This window comes from Perkinsus marinus (genome assembly GCF_000006405.1).
Source record: "Perkinsus marinus ATCC 50983 genomic scaffold scf_1104296928836, whole genome shotgun sequence".
Taxonomy (NCBI): domain Eukaryota; phylum Perkinsozoa; order Perkinsida; family Perkinsidae; genus Perkinsus; species Perkinsus marinus.
This window is the reverse complement of record NW_003216689.1, coordinates 180439-193739: the sequence shown is the minus strand read 5'-3', so window position 1 is coordinate 193739 and position 13301 is coordinate 180439. Positions and strand designations below refer to the sequence as shown.

The 13301-nt window shown below is 47.8% G+C and overlaps 5 protein-coding genes across 5 annotated transcripts; 4 read left to right on the top strand and 1 right to left on the bottom strand.

The window, feature by feature from the left end:
• Window positions 1–49: 49 nt before the first annotated feature.
• Pmar_PMAR006779 (conserved hypothetical protein) lies at window positions 50–2438 on the bottom strand (the record flags this gene model as incomplete). Its single annotated transcript, XM_002788045.1, has 14 exons — window positions 50–409; window positions 464–629; window positions 675–788; window positions 833–913; window positions 966–1046; window positions 1098–1172; window positions 1217–1309; window positions 1356–1464; window positions 1633–1778; window positions 1824–1940; window positions 1992–2043; window positions 2087–2224; window positions 2267–2340; window positions 2385–2438. The coding sequence occupies 14 exons, from the start codon at window positions 2436–2438 to the stop codon at window positions 126–128; spliced, it is 1584 nt and encodes a 527-aa protein (XP_002788091.1). The 3' UTR covers window positions 50–125.
• A 317-nt stretch (window positions 2439–2755) lies between these two features.
• Window positions 2756–4714, top strand: Pmar_PMAR006778 (conserved hypothetical protein). The gene is made up of 11 exons (XM_002788044.1): window positions 2756–2830; window positions 2878–2992; window positions 3037–3113; window positions 3160–3301; window positions 3661–3802; window positions 3849–3943; window positions 3987–4084; window positions 4134–4253; window positions 4309–4447; window positions 4502–4597; window positions 4646–4714. The coding sequence occupies exons 1-11, from the start codon at window positions 2769–2771 to the stop codon at window positions 4685–4687; spliced, it is 1128 nt and encodes a 375-aa protein (XP_002788090.1). The 5' UTR covers window positions 2756–2768; the 3' UTR covers window positions 4688–4714.
• Window positions 4715–5644: 930 nt separating this feature from the next.
• On the top strand, window positions 5645–8273 carry Pmar_PMAR006777 (cyclin 6 pcl7, putative). Its single transcript, XM_002788043.1, has 9 exons — window positions 5645–5875; window positions 5944–6012; window positions 6064–6161; window positions 6208–6305; window positions 6358–6494; window positions 6544–6620; window positions 6666–6757; window positions 6809–6884; window positions 6935–8273. Exons 1-7 carry the CDS (start codon window positions 5668–5670, stop codon window positions 6744–6746), a joined length of 768 nt encoding a protein of 255 aa, XP_002788089.1. The 5' UTR covers window positions 5645–5667; the 3' UTR covers window positions 6747–6757; window positions 6809–6884; window positions 6935–8273.
• Window positions 8274–8337: 64 nt separating this feature from the next.
• Pmar_PMAR006776 (G1/S-specific cyclin PCL5, putative) lies at window positions 8338–10544 on the top strand. Its single transcript, XM_002788042.1, has 7 exons — window positions 8338–8425; window positions 8486–8558; window positions 8619–8707; window positions 8751–8848; window positions 8896–9032; window positions 9090–9232; window positions 9872–10544. Exons 1-7 carry the CDS (start codon window positions 8357–8359, stop codon window positions 10028–10030), a joined length of 768 nt encoding a protein of 255 aa, XP_002788088.1. The 5' UTR covers window positions 8338–8356; the 3' UTR covers window positions 10031–10544.
• Window positions 10545–11123: 579 nt separating this feature from the next.
• On the top strand, window positions 11124–11973 carry Pmar_PMAR006775 (conserved hypothetical protein; the record flags this gene model as incomplete). The annotated part of the gene is made up of 6 exons (XM_002788041.1): window positions 11124–11240; window positions 11288–11360; window positions 11414–11517; window positions 11564–11658; window positions 11703–11839; window positions 11885–11973. The coding sequence occupies 6 exons, from the start codon at window positions 11124–11126 to the stop codon at window positions 11971–11973; spliced, it is 615 nt and encodes a 204-aa protein (XP_002788087.1).
• Window positions 11974–13301: the final 1328 nt, after the last annotated feature.

The window sequence follows — 13301 nt, the reverse complement described above, 5'->3', positions numbered from 1 at the left end:
ACAACAACAACAACAACCCGAGATGACGGGATGATGAAGTGTCTGTAAATATACGACAAGGAACAGTAGTTGGTAGGATTCTCAGTTGCGTTGAGGAAATGCAAGAGTGCAAGATACGAAACTAATCACTCCTTCTTACTAAAATACTTGCGATACAGTATAACACCTCCGACAGCAGCAGCGGCGACCACCAGTCCGACAGACAACAGCTTCTCATAACTCATCGAGTCCTCCATAGTGATGCCACTACCTTCTTCGTTCACTCTTGCCTTCTCGTCTTCACTTGAGTTTTCCCCACGCATTTCCTCCGTAGGTGTACTGCCCACCTTCGCCTCTTCTGAACTACCCTCGCTGGCTTTGCTCACGTCTGACTTCTTCTTATTACTCTTCTTTTTCGAAGCCTTCTTACCTAAACCCCATCATCCCTATCCATCATCCCTATCCATCATCCCTCCCTCCCTACCATTAGCGCTGCCCCCCGCCCCCTCCACAGTAGCAGCTGCCTTCTCTGCAGCCTGCCTGCTCTCGAGCTTCTTTTGGAGCCTAGCTCGAGTGGCTTCGGTACGCCCATCCGAAGGAGGAGCTCCCTGCACACCGCCTGCCGCAGCTGCTGTCTGGTCCTGCATGAACTGACCAGAGAGGAATTTCAATACCATTCCCTCGACACTTCCCACCTTGTTCGCCTCCCTAAACTTCTTCCTGGTCTCTTCTAGACTAGCCTCATCAATGAGGCCAACCTCCAACATCAGCTTCCGCAACTCATCCGATGCACTCTCCAACTCATGATCCTGAACATAGCAGTCAACAACAGGGCCGCCCCTTCATAAGCTACCTTCGGAGTTTGGCACTGGGCCACTAGCAAAAACACAGCTTGTGCCACTGGACTTCCATACCGCGCCTCCACCGCATTTACCTAGGATAAGTGCCGACCTGAACATACCATCACACCTCGATAAGCCTCTCACCTTCACATTCACAGACATCATCTTCAACACCTGTTTGTTGGCCCTTATTTCCTCATCCGTAGCACCTTTGGTGGGAGGCAACTGAGCATATCCCTCTCCGACAAGACCAGGACCACTACTAGCAGTCCCTACCTCCCCATCATCATCATCGTTGTTCTCCTTAGCCTTTATGAGGATATCACTAAATTCCCTCATGTATCGAAGGACCTAGCTCCCACATTATGAAACCCTCTATGGCACGACTATGGTACCTTAGTCCTCTCATCGAGCTTTCTGATCTCCTCCAACTCCGGGGAGTCCACCCACTTGCCTTCATCGACATCAACCTTCTCACCATCGGGTAACTTGAAAGGCACGGGATGATGGTAGAGGGCCTAGAATGGCGCCTACCTTCTTCATTGTCACCAGACCCGGCCCTTCAAACTTAGTCGGAATCTCGGGAGTAAGATAAGGACAGCACATCTCGAGCGTAGTTTCATCAGTAAAGCGGATGATATATCTACAGAACAGCTTAGCATGATGCATGGGCATGCCAATAATCCGCAGGTCGCGGGTTCAATACCCGCTCCCGACACCATCAATACCTCCATACTACGGACGACCAAATCTTACAGGAACATCTACTACGACTACTGAGTTTATAAAGCCCTTTCGCCCTCAGTATTACGGCACATTAGGCCCTTGGTCACCATCGATGGCAAGATGGATGTTGAGAAGAGCGGGGTCCCTAGCAGCATCCACCATATAGCTGGCCTCTTGAGATTGGCCCATGACCATCACATGCATCTTATGGCCCTCCTCAAACTGCATAACCTGACAACAGACCAACGATAGAACATAAGTCGTACACTATCCTACTTGAGAGTATCCACCAAGCTGCTCTGTGACAGTTCCTTTCCATGCCCCAAGGAGCCTCTTCTCAACTGATAGGCCCTTGCAAGCATCCCTCAAGGCCTTTAGATTGGCAATGTCCCCCTAAGATGACCATCAACTACCATAAGCATCTCCTCCTCCTATTAGCATTACCTCAGTACAAGTCTTGATGGCTGCATCGAGATGGTCAATAGCCTCTTGGTACCTGTCCATAAGGTGCCCCTCTAACCCTATAAACACCGTCCTACCTCCCCATAGACTGCAATGCTGAGCCCACCCGATGGTGTCCCTTACTCCAAAAAGGGGCCAACTCGACACACTTCAAACCATCAGCCAAGGCCTTGTCATAAGAGCCATCGACAGAGAAAGCCGCTGATCGGTTGGACCTGTAATGACCATGTTACTGAAGCCATGGAAAGACCCCTTACCATGCTAGGTGGTCCTCAGGCTTCATATCGATAGCATGAGTGTAGCTATCAATGGCTCCTTGGATGTCCTTGGCCTGTGTCACCACCAATAAGGGGTAGAGGGTATACCACACCTTACCTTTAACTTGGTATTCCCTTCCTTACGGTACTCTTCGGCCGATGTTGGTTCCATCTCGAGATTCTCAAATACGATGGACAAATCAACTGGTACATGATCCGTATCTTGTGATCTTCAACCTAAGATATTCGGCGGCCTGCATTTCCGTCGTTCAGCTGGGATACGAGACTATCCCGAATCTTGCTATCTTGCATTTCCTCAACGGCAAGTTTTCGTTGTGTTCTTCGTGCGTACCGACCTGCGTTGCTGTCACGCCTTTTCATTTCCCTCCGGCGTATTCTAACCTTCGATATCTCATATCACTCCCGATAAGATGAGCCTGGATGGCTCTAACTGATGCAAAAATAGGCAAATCGGTGTCTTACAGTTTTATCATCAACCGTAATGGCCGTCGGTCAGCCCATCCAGTTCCTACCCATCGCCCGACACGTGGACAAGAAGGGAGGGTACTACGTGAGGGGAGTGGGGCCTCTCGGTAATCCTAAACTCACAGATATGTATTCCGAATATGCCTATTGCCGTCATCATTGGCTATCGCCTCACAGCAGAGGGTTGGTGCTAAAGTCAACAGCGTTATTCGAATACTCGATGAAGCTACTCTGTCTGAGGTGAGACCCGCATCACCTAGTAGTGCCAGTATGGTGAGGTTTAGATGTCCCTTTTACCCGCATGCCACGATCAACCCATCACAGACCTCCAGGTCATACCAGCCTCCCATGGACGTGGATTGTGAGCTCATTCGTATCTTACAACTCACATGCTTGGATTCCCTTAGAGTGTCCTCTTCTCGTGATGGTACTGTGAAGCTATGGGACCTGAGATCCTCAGGAGGCCCTGTTGGGACTATAGTATGCAGTAGTAACCGTAGAGATGCTCAGCTCTTTGGAGCCAGTATTAACACCAACAACGTGCTCGCAGTAAGGCGGACGGAGGAGGAGGACGAACGATCGATGGACTTCCATTTTTGCGAATAGTTTGCATTCGGCATTAGAGGCGGTATGGGGTAGTCACTTGAGGGCTGCCGTGGATGCTCCCTCACGTTATGATCGTTATTGGACATCTACCATAATCTTGTCATTCATATCGATTCGTATCGAAATTCCCAACTCAACAACATCCTTTGGGTCCGTCATTCTGTGTAGGAATAACAGCACAGTCCGGCGAGGCGCTCTTGAAATACAATTCGTTACGGATTTCCCTAGAATAATACGCGCTTGCAAACGCTAATACAACCACGATGACATTGATCTAGATCGCGGTGATGTCGTCCCTTCAGGTCGGCCTAGACTCAGACGTCGCGCTGTATGATGTGAAATCTGGTAATAGCAAGCCTTACTTCACTTACACGGAGGCTCATATGGACATAGTCAATTGCGTCAAGTTCCATCCAACACGGACGAATCTTTGCCTTACCGGAGGTAGATTCAAAACAGGTCCATTATAGTACCATGTTGGTGTCCTCAGGAGATGATACTCTCATCAACGTACTTGATGTTACTGATCTCAATAACGAGGACGATGGACAAGCCCCTAAAGTGACCCTCAGTGCTGAGGACTCTGTACGCTTACCACACTTGTGTAGAATCATCAGCTTGGTCCTAGGTACGATCAGTGTCTGCGGCCGGACCTACTGGGGACCTTCTGGTAGTGTCGACTTGCACTGAGAGGCTTCAAGTGTGGAATGCTAGTACGGCTCAGCGGTAGTGGTGACACCGATGATGGTGGCCTTCATACAGTATCCTTGTTTAGATGCCTTGAGAGTAGTGGTATTCGGGAGCATCCTTTATTGTGTGCTAGCCAAGGGGAGCAAGAAGATATGCAACTGGGGTACATCATCGACGCCCAATATGATGCCCCATCGGACCGTCTGTGAGGAAGGCTGGGGACCTTTGAGGCAGGGGGGAGGCAATTCTGAGGTGTTCAGATACATTCTTGGTGGATCTACCAATGGTACGGTAGTGTGCTGCGAATTGGCTGATGCAGCCGAGCTGACGACACATGGGGTATTCCATACAGGCTTGGGGGATAGGGGACATGAGGGGGTGGTCCGATCAGCAGTATTGGTAGGAAGATGGCTTTGGTCGTTGGTGATGTTGATGATGGACATGATGTTCCAGGACACTACTCGAGGAACGGTATTTACAGGAGGAGAGGATGGTGCGGTAGTGAGCTGGGGACCAAATGCTGGAGAGTCCAGACCCGAACTTAAAGATGTAAGTTTGTGTGCATGCGTGCTGATTCGAACATGTCTTACGTGGCAGACTAGGAAGGGCCCTCGGGGTGTGGCGGCATCACCGTATTAACACTGTCATCTGTATTGTTCCTCCTTATTTCCAACGTGTCTACTGCTTCTTCTACCGAGGGGGAGTCTTGCGTTGCTGTTGGTGAGATTCATAATGGCTTTTTCCAGCCCTTTTTGCGAATGTATGACGACTACTACCTATCTTGAACATGGGCTTGAGCGGAAATACAATAAAGGTCGATCGCGGTCAATGAGCGGCGAAGCTACACCCTGCACGAAGTGGGTGGATTCTAGTGACACAGTCTGGGGACTTGACTCCATCGAAGAGATGACCACCATGCAGATTGGTCAAGGGCTTAGGTGAAGGTTGCAGCCGGTAGACTTTGACGTTGGTCGTGTTCTTGTTGCGTGGTATATTGATACTCGAGTAGTTCGTGTTGGGTGGCGGCGACGTGTAGTGCTTGTGGCACTGTGTTATCGTATTGCTAGTCGTAATGGTCTGTAGCGCTGCTCTAGGAATCCTTTGTATTGGATATCCTCATGGGAGGGATCTTGGTTTCTCTCGGTTCTACCATTTCGGTCGAGTCGGATAATACGCCGTAATACGATGCCACCTTGTCCTCTGGAGGTCCCTAGTGGGTGGCGAGAATACTCCGAGGGATGGTATGGCTCTCTGGAGGCCTAGGGGTATCTTCATCTCCAGAGGCAGATAGGGCTGGCCTTAGTCGTGAATGGATGCCCCATCAGGACGATTGCCATAAGAGTAGGCCTTCCAGGCGTCTGGTATACCCTTGCAGAACTCTACTCGAACAGCCCTTGGGCCGTAGTGTACAGCGTGCTCTTTGATCATCCAATATGCTCAGGAGGCCGAGGTGGCCACCAACTCTTGCACTCCTATTCCTTGAAACTTTGCTGGACTAGGGCCCATCCTGGATTTGGGTCATCATCATCATCATCATTATTCTTTTTATCTTGATGTATGAATTTGAGTTGTTGGGAAGAGGTTCGAATATGCTGCCAGGTTCTTGGGGGTTGCTGTCTATGTCAACTCTGATCGCCTCGTCCCCATGGGGCCAGTCGGACTCCGTCTCGACTACTACTGATGATCTCAGCCTTCCGGATCATCCCTCCAAGTTATCGGCTAGACCCTTTAGTAGGAAGAATGGGGCTCTTTTATATACCACCAAAACTACTCATTATCAACGACAACAACAAGAACAACAAGAAAAGGAAGATAACTCTATATCGAGTGAGTGGGCTGAGGTGTAGACTCGGGCATATAGTGACAGTGAACTCATATCTCATGCCGTCCTACAGGTGGTAGGATACTATCCTCTTTTTCCAAACTCCTGGCTAGAATGGTCCATCAGAGTGAGGCAGCTACTGGTGGGTTATAAGCACACTGTTGTTTATTATGATGATGATAATGGTACTCAGAGTATTTTGGACCAGGACAGTTCACACGTTTTCACGCCGTTCGAGTCCCGGTCATCTCTGTCGAGGCTTATTTCAAACGTCTTATCAGGAAGTTCGATGTAGGCTGCTCATATTCTACCAACTTTTACTACTATCATTTCTCAGTGTTCTACATCTAGCGTCATTGTAGCCCTGATTTACATTGACAGAGTTCGTATGGGTCGAATAAATGTGTTCAGAATCAACTCATATAGTATCCACAGGTATCCTTCCGTGTGCGCAAGATTCCCCACCGACCCGTCGTCTCTTTGTCAGGATTCTCCTATCAGCTCTTCTGGTGGCCACGAAGTTCTATGATGATTGTTATTACAGCAACGCGAATTATGCCAAGATGGCAGGGATCCGCTTGCATGAGTTGAACTCTCTTGAAGCGGGCTTCCTTAGGCTTATAAGTGGCATTTTTGAAAACTCTGTTGGTGAATAGTACTCATTATCTATCAGACTGGAGCCTGACTGTCACCCCCGAACAATTCGAAGCGTATAGAACCTTACTCGAGATTCGAGATTTGGACGCCGAAGTATCTCTTATGAGCTGACTTGAATGCAGCCTAATACTTGTCTAGGTATACTCTAACTTGGACACTTCAGGAGGTGATAAGCAGTTGGTGTCGTCAGCCACGTTTCACCTCAGCCATCTACTCTAACAACTGCGATGGTAGTGAGAATAGAAGTATTTATGAAGGTCGCATGTAGGTCGTGGTCGCAGGTATCCCTTGTTGTCCTATGCTTGCTACATCTGAAGTGCTGAGTTCTTATGATGACGTCATTTTGACGGAGAGTCTGTGAGTGTGTGTTTGTGAAATGTTCTTTCAAGTTTCTTGCTGCTGTTCAGATAAACCTCCGTCTGTCTTGAAAACCACTAATGAATGCTTTTTGTATCGGTCACTTTGTCGAGACCGAATCATTGTTACTATTGAGCTGAATCGGTAGACTTATTGCTATGGTGAATATATTCATCACCACTGTAGAATTGCCACTGTATCCCGCATTCTGTTCGTATCGAGATTTTCGCCAGGGATGCCTGCCTGAAGCAATTCTGGGCAACGTTTCTGTCGTTGAAACGGTGCCGGGTATCCTTTCCACTGAGATGGATCGATTCCCCGACTAACCATATGATAATCGTGGTGGGCATGTTTTGAAAGCTTGTGGGGAATATTAGACTTTCCTCCAGTTGTCTTGAGGAGTAGGTCTTTCTTTTTGATGAAGAACGAGAAGTTCTCAGCTGCACAGTTGACTAGTAAACCTGCGACAAGTAGACGGCTCTAGTCTTCAAGTGTCATCACATTGTACTATTCTCGGTGGAAATGAAGAAAAGTATTGGTTTTTATGGCGTTCTCGGGATATCAACCCCGAAATGTCAATATATTATCAACTAGGTCGTTATTGAGTTCTTTTTCTCTTATCCGCGACTCATTGTTTTTTTCATTAAAGTTTTCATACCTCTTCTCTCTCTAACTATCGAATTGCTGTCCCACTGTATCCGTATCATTTCTGGGATTGTATCGGCATCTGTGGTTTTCTCATTGGCTCATTCATGCAGTAGTTGTCCTACGTTGCTGCCCGTAGATATTTGCTGTACGAGAAGAAATTGTGACTTATGTCATTAGCCTGGAGAGCTCCTGAGGCACGAAGAAGGTTTTGTCAGAGCTGAGCTTGTGAGCAACGTTGAGAGCAGTAGCAGCCAAGGAGCGTAGATGCACGATTTGTCATTGGTGGAATTGTGCCTATCACTGACGATGAAAAAAGATGAAGAATTATCTAAGAAAATTGTTTATTATTTTAGGCTCTTTCGACCTAGTATCTTTGATGGTTTCATTGCCATTTTTTTCTGCCGTCATTACTCATTGATGCACAAACATGATTTTGGTGTGCCACTGCTACCACTCCATCACCAACTCTGACCATCACTGTTACCATTTCAATACGTTTAAACGGTCCACTATTACTACACACGTGGTTGCCACTACTGCGACAACAGCTGCTATCGACTCCTATATAGTGTAAGGAGCGTCGCTTGTCGCTAGAATGACCTTTTTCACACCAGCGCTGGTGGTTTGTTGTAATTCTGAACTTTTCGCAACTTGCGACCGGCTTCAAGGATGTAATGGTTATCCTAATGATGGTAGAAGCGGTTAGAGAGACGGTGGAATCGTGGACACACTCCTTTTCGAGCGTCTATGGCTTGTGTTTCCCCGGGGTGTTTCCTCTACTCCCGAGACTTCTGTTCAGCCTTTTCGAGCTGTCTGATTCTCCAATGAGGGATAAGCTCTCATTCAAAGGGGCTTCCAACAGTGGCAATAGTCAGAGCTTCTCCTCGCCTATGGTGAGCATTATACCGTTGAAAAGTGTGCATGCCTTGTTTCGAACCAGCATCCTTTTGCAGGACGGCTTTCTCCATGCGCTGTCAAACCTTCTAGAACATATGGTCCTAGTAGCCACATTAGAGGGCGTTGACTGTGAGTTATTCTCCCCCCTTGAGAAGCAGTCCTTGCTAGTGATCCCGCCCTGCTCTTCAGCTCCAGGGACACGTACAAGGTTCCATGGCATTAGCCCCCCCTCAATATCGATCTATCATTATCTCCAACGGGTTGAATCACACTTCAGAGTAGGTCTGCCATTGCTGCCCTTACATATACTTGTCTCTGCAGTGCTCTTCCGAATGCTTTGTTATCGCCCTCATCTACATGGATCGACTCCTCAAGACCCAAGGACCTAACTTTGTTGTTACTATGTGCGCTATCCACAGGTTAGTCGTTATCATAAACGGCGTTTTGGTCTGTTTCCCGATCACAGAGTTATTCTTACTTCGGTCGTATTGGCAGCGAAGTTCTTCGATGATCGCTACTACAGTAACAAGTTCTATGCTGCCGTTGGCGGTGTTAGGACCAAGGAGCTCAACGCGTTAGAGGCAGAATTCCTTAGGCTCATTAGTAAGCCTTACCCCGACGTTCGCGTGTTGGTATGCATATTTATCACCACTGTCTCAGACTGGAATCTTCATACCCTGCCAGAGGAGTACGAGGCCTACCGAATGAGCGTTTGGTCATCATCGACCTCTGTCGAGTTGGCGTTACCACCGCTATCGTCATCGCTCTCTACTCCCCCGGGACTGATGATTAGCCTTATCAAAGTAGCGTACAGCAGTTAAGCTTAACTCAGGAAGTTTTTCCTGTTAACGTTATGGAAAATTAGACCTGTGTTTTTGTCCCGTTTTGGCACCACTTGCCTTTGTCATGAATTGTATTTCTGTGCCGTTGCTGTGTGTTCATACTGTACCTATAACATGATAAGTGAAGCCACTGTCTTAGCCCAGGGTTTATCATATTCGAGTTGAGATTCCCCAATATCCTCACTCAGCATCGACCGATCACTTTACGAGTAGCAACGCTGGTCATTTGAGCTAGACGTGCTCATAATTGTAGTCGTTGTGTGGGAGTAAGGCTTTTACTATGAGATAAATAGGCGTGTCACGATGGAAACGCTGGGCTTTGCCGCCCGCTTCCATAAGGCAATGGTTGTGGAACCATAACATGAGCTTTTTTATCGCCGCTGCACGGCTGGAAGCAGCAATTCCTTGGGCGGTCCTCAGTTGTTACTTGTATCGGCTCGTGTTTGATGTGTGACTCGTTCGAATAGTAGTCCTTTTGCAGTACTCCGAGGAGTGATCATCATAGTTCCACTATGAGTATATATAACAGAACAGTTTTCACATCACGATCAGTGGCATAATCACGGGAATGCCTTTGTATACTTAGCTGCTCTCTTTCAGGCTCCTCGTGCCTCATCGGTAGCAACTGTGAGCAGTATCAATACCAATACTAAATCATCATCATCGTCATCATCATCATCGGAGGTCTTGAGAAGGATCGAATCGTGTGTTAACTGGGAGATGGCTACTGTGACTCCATCAAGTGTCGTCACCCAGTGAGGGCATTCGGTTCTCAAGGTTGGACTGTCAACGCTTCTTGCATGCACAGTTCTCGACCATTTTACCAACACAGATGTAGGTTGAGAATCGTTATGGGTCATATTGAGCGGGCTACGGCTGCTATCATCGTTATCATCATTACTATCTTCGATTGTCTCTCTTCCGACAAGCCTCTTTGTTCCCCTTATCCTCTTATCGTCCTATCGTACATGTATTGATTCAACCAGCATGGCATTAGGAGTCGATCTGTCTCATGTGCCCAGATAGAAGACACCTGTCTAACGAGAAGCTACTATCTGACCTTGAGGTAAAGCCTTACTGTACATAGAGTCAACGACCATGCCCTATGCTTGTGGTTATTTGTACAGTTAAGTTTATTCAGTTTATCTCAAATCTGATTAGATATCATGAAAACAAGATTACTCAACGTTACTATATGGTACGAGAATCGCTATCATGTTGTTCGTTCATGGATTATATTTATTCCATCATAACGTTATTGACTATCGAACTTTTCAAGTATAACCAAGTGTTTGGTTAAAGGAGCATTACTTATCGCCTTCATCATATGTCGTATCTACGATGCTCGTCTTTGAGTGTCGGTCTCAGTATGTTGTCTGGTTTTCGCCTTCTCTAGCACGCTCTGAAAATGCTCTCGTTGGCTGTCTCCACTTCTTCGGGTCCTCCTCACAGTAACCGCGTGTCACCACCAGCGTCACCAAATCTCTCACCGTCCAGACCTAGGCCAGCGGTGTCGATCATACACGATGATCCTTCCCCCGACGGTCTTCAGCCTCAGCAAACTCAGCAGTTTCTACGACGAGTGTGTCGATGCAATAGCAGTGATGCGGCAATTTTTCTCACACAACTGAAGGACGACGTGTCAAGGCCTCGGAATTTTTCCAGTGCTGGTGACTTCTTTGCTCAGCCATGGCAATCTCCCGTTAAATCGAAAGATAAGGGTGGAAAAGGGAGCCCCGTCATTTACACAGACACTGAGGGCTCTGTGACAGCTCCCAGTAGTACAGCAATACCTGTCAGCTGTACTACAGCTTGTATACCACATAATGAGAGTCAAGCCAGTCTGGTGGCCATGGCCACTGCTGATCATGACCATCAACACGTATGTTGTGATGGCACCGTATCAGCGCGTTTTGATGGCGATGAGGAGTTCTTGCAAGAGTTCGTTTTCGGTACATCAGCATTTCAGGTCGGTTGTGACTTCTGACTGCTGCTTCTGAGGTGGTGGCCTCTCAGGTGGATTTTGTTGGTACGATGGCCAAATATGTTCTTGACATCATATCACCACTTGAAATGGTCTCCTTCCCAGGTAGATTAGGTCTCCTCAGTTATCTCTTTATAGTCGATCGTTGTTCTATTCAGATGACGTCCCGCCCAACCTTAGAGGAGTCACCCGATTTTATTCACTCCGACCGCCGAGCATCTCAATCCACGCGTATCTGAAACGCTTGGAAAAGCACTTTTTGGTGGGAGCTTGTCGTGTTTCGCTCCGCCTACAATTTGCATCTTCAGTGCTCCCGAGAATGCTACCTGATTGCTCTCATCTATCTGGACCGTGTTTCGGATAATCACTCTCAATTTCGGATAACCAGGAGGAGTGTTCACAAGTAAGTGTCAACGATATAAGGCTTGTCTCGACATTTCTCTCCAGATTTTTTCTCATTGCCTTGGTGATAGCAGTAAAGTACTTTGACGACCATTACTACGATAATAAATATTATGCACACGTTGGTGGCGTGAGAGTGGCAGAGCTCGATGGACTGGAGGCTGCTTTTTTACAGCTCATTGGTAGGCGGAGCGAAGTTGTCGTTATCGACTTGATGATTATTTCAGAATGGCATCTATTCGTTCCAGCGGAAGAGTTCACTCTGTGCGCTAAGAGATTCTTGATGATGGGTTGCCGTGTAACCTCTACAGATTGAGTCGTGGAGTTGTGATCGATTTCCGTTTTCGATTTTGTGCATTATAGCAATCACACCGGAAGGGAGGTCGCCAAAACCATGAGGATAATCATCTGCTCTTTCATGGTCTCAATCGTCTTGTATCGTCATCTACCTTCCTAGTCGTTTGGAGGATATACGTTGCTGTATCATTGCACTGTAGGAATAAGCACATCAGTGGCGCTGGCCGTCTCTCTGTGAAGCAGCTATTACTTCTCTAAAGCTGAAGGAGTATGCTGAGTTTTTTTCACGAAGGGTTGCCTGCTCTTCTACTATAACTCCAATTCAACAATGTTAGCGTTGTGTTGCTGATTGGAAGTTAGTTGCCGGGACGCGTCAGAGAGACTTTAGAAGCCTTTTGGATGTCCCGCTCGGTTCCGTACCGTAGATCGCCGACTTCGGGATTCCAAGATACTCTAGAGAAAGCACAGACAAGTCGACTATGCGTCGTCCAGACCATCGGCCCAGCATGTTTCGTAAAATTGAGCGCTCCCACCTCCCCACGTGTGGGGATGAACTCAGGTTGTGAGAAATCTCGACGAGCGCTCGCCTGCGACTACAAAATTTCGGGTTACAATAAGCAACACTCACACCTGCTCGTGTGAGCAACTCAAAAGAAAAAGCGATAGAACGATTGAAGAGTATTGTTTACATATTCTGTGAGTGGAAAGAGTCGGTCGCGAAGCCTTAAGGCTTCAGCAGGTTCGTCCTCCACAAGGTATTACGCCTAGGCGCCGACGACCCTTTGCTGTGGCAGTTGGCCCTCTGTGATAGAGAGCTTGACGACATCCTCTCGATTAGAGGAGGGGCCTCTACATCTACCTCGTCGAACAGTTAGGAACCCCACCTCTTGGAAAGTCTCGTGTAAGCATCACTTAGACACGGCTCGAGCCACTACAGCAGTGAAGGAAGGTTCTGTTGAACCCAGAAGAATTGACACAGCGGTAGACCTGTGCCCTATTTGCCATGATCTGCTTGGTGAGGAGATCTCCTCAATACTAGCCTTGAGATTGACCACAGTTCAGGGACAGACACTGAGTTCATCACACACTGTCACATCTCTTGCGGTGGGAATATTCATGTAGTTTATTCCTCATCATAATGGTTTAATAGGAGATCAGGTTGAGTGCATGAAGGCGTGGGCGGACCACAACACTGATTCGGCAACGGGAGAGGTATCGTGCCCACTCTGTCGGGTCGGATGGCCCCCAGGCACTCGAGCGGCCCTTCAAAGTGAGTCGCCGCTGGACCTTAGCAACACCTCAGGCCCGTAGGTAAACTAAGTCGATTGCGCTCACGACTCGCGACCT

Bases quoted from the DNA above. Each gene is read 5' to 3' on its own strand.
- Pmar_PMAR006776 (XM_002788042.1), top strand. From the start codon at position 8,357: ATGAGGGATAAGCTCTCATTCAAAGGGGCTTCCAACAGTGGCAATAGT. The intron at 8,708-8,750 runs GTAGGTCTGCCA...TTGTCTCTGCAG, and splicing joins GGGTTGAATCACACTTCAGA to TGCTCTTCCGAATGCTTTGT. The intron at 9,033-9,089 runs GTAAGCCTTACC...CCACTGTCTCAG, and splicing joins AGAATTCCTTAGGCTCATTA to ACTGGAATCTTCATACCCTG.
- Pmar_PMAR006777 (XM_002788043.1), top strand. From the start codon at position 5,668: ATGTCAACTCTGATCGCCTCGTCCCCATGGGGCCAGTCGGACTCCGTC. The intron at 6,013-6,063 runs GTGGGTTATAAG...AATGGTACTCAG, and splicing joins TCAGAGTGAGGCAGCTACTG to AGTATTTTGGACCAGGACAG. The intron at 6,306-6,357 runs GTATCCTTCCGT...TCTCTTTGTCAG, and splicing joins AACTCATATAGTATCCACAG to GATTCTCCTATCAGCTCTTC.
- Pmar_PMAR006778 (XM_002788044.1), top strand. From the start codon at position 2,769: ATGGCCGTCGGTCAGCCCATCCAGTTCCTACCCATCGCCCGACACGTG. The intron at 3,302-3,660 runs GTAAGGCGGACG...TCGTCCCTTCAG, and splicing joins ACACCAACAACGTGCTCGCA to GTCGGCCTAGACTCAGACGT. The intron at 4,448-4,501 runs GTAGGAAGATGG...ATGATGTTCCAG, and splicing joins TGGTCCGATCAGCAGTATTG to GACACTACTCGAGGAACGGT.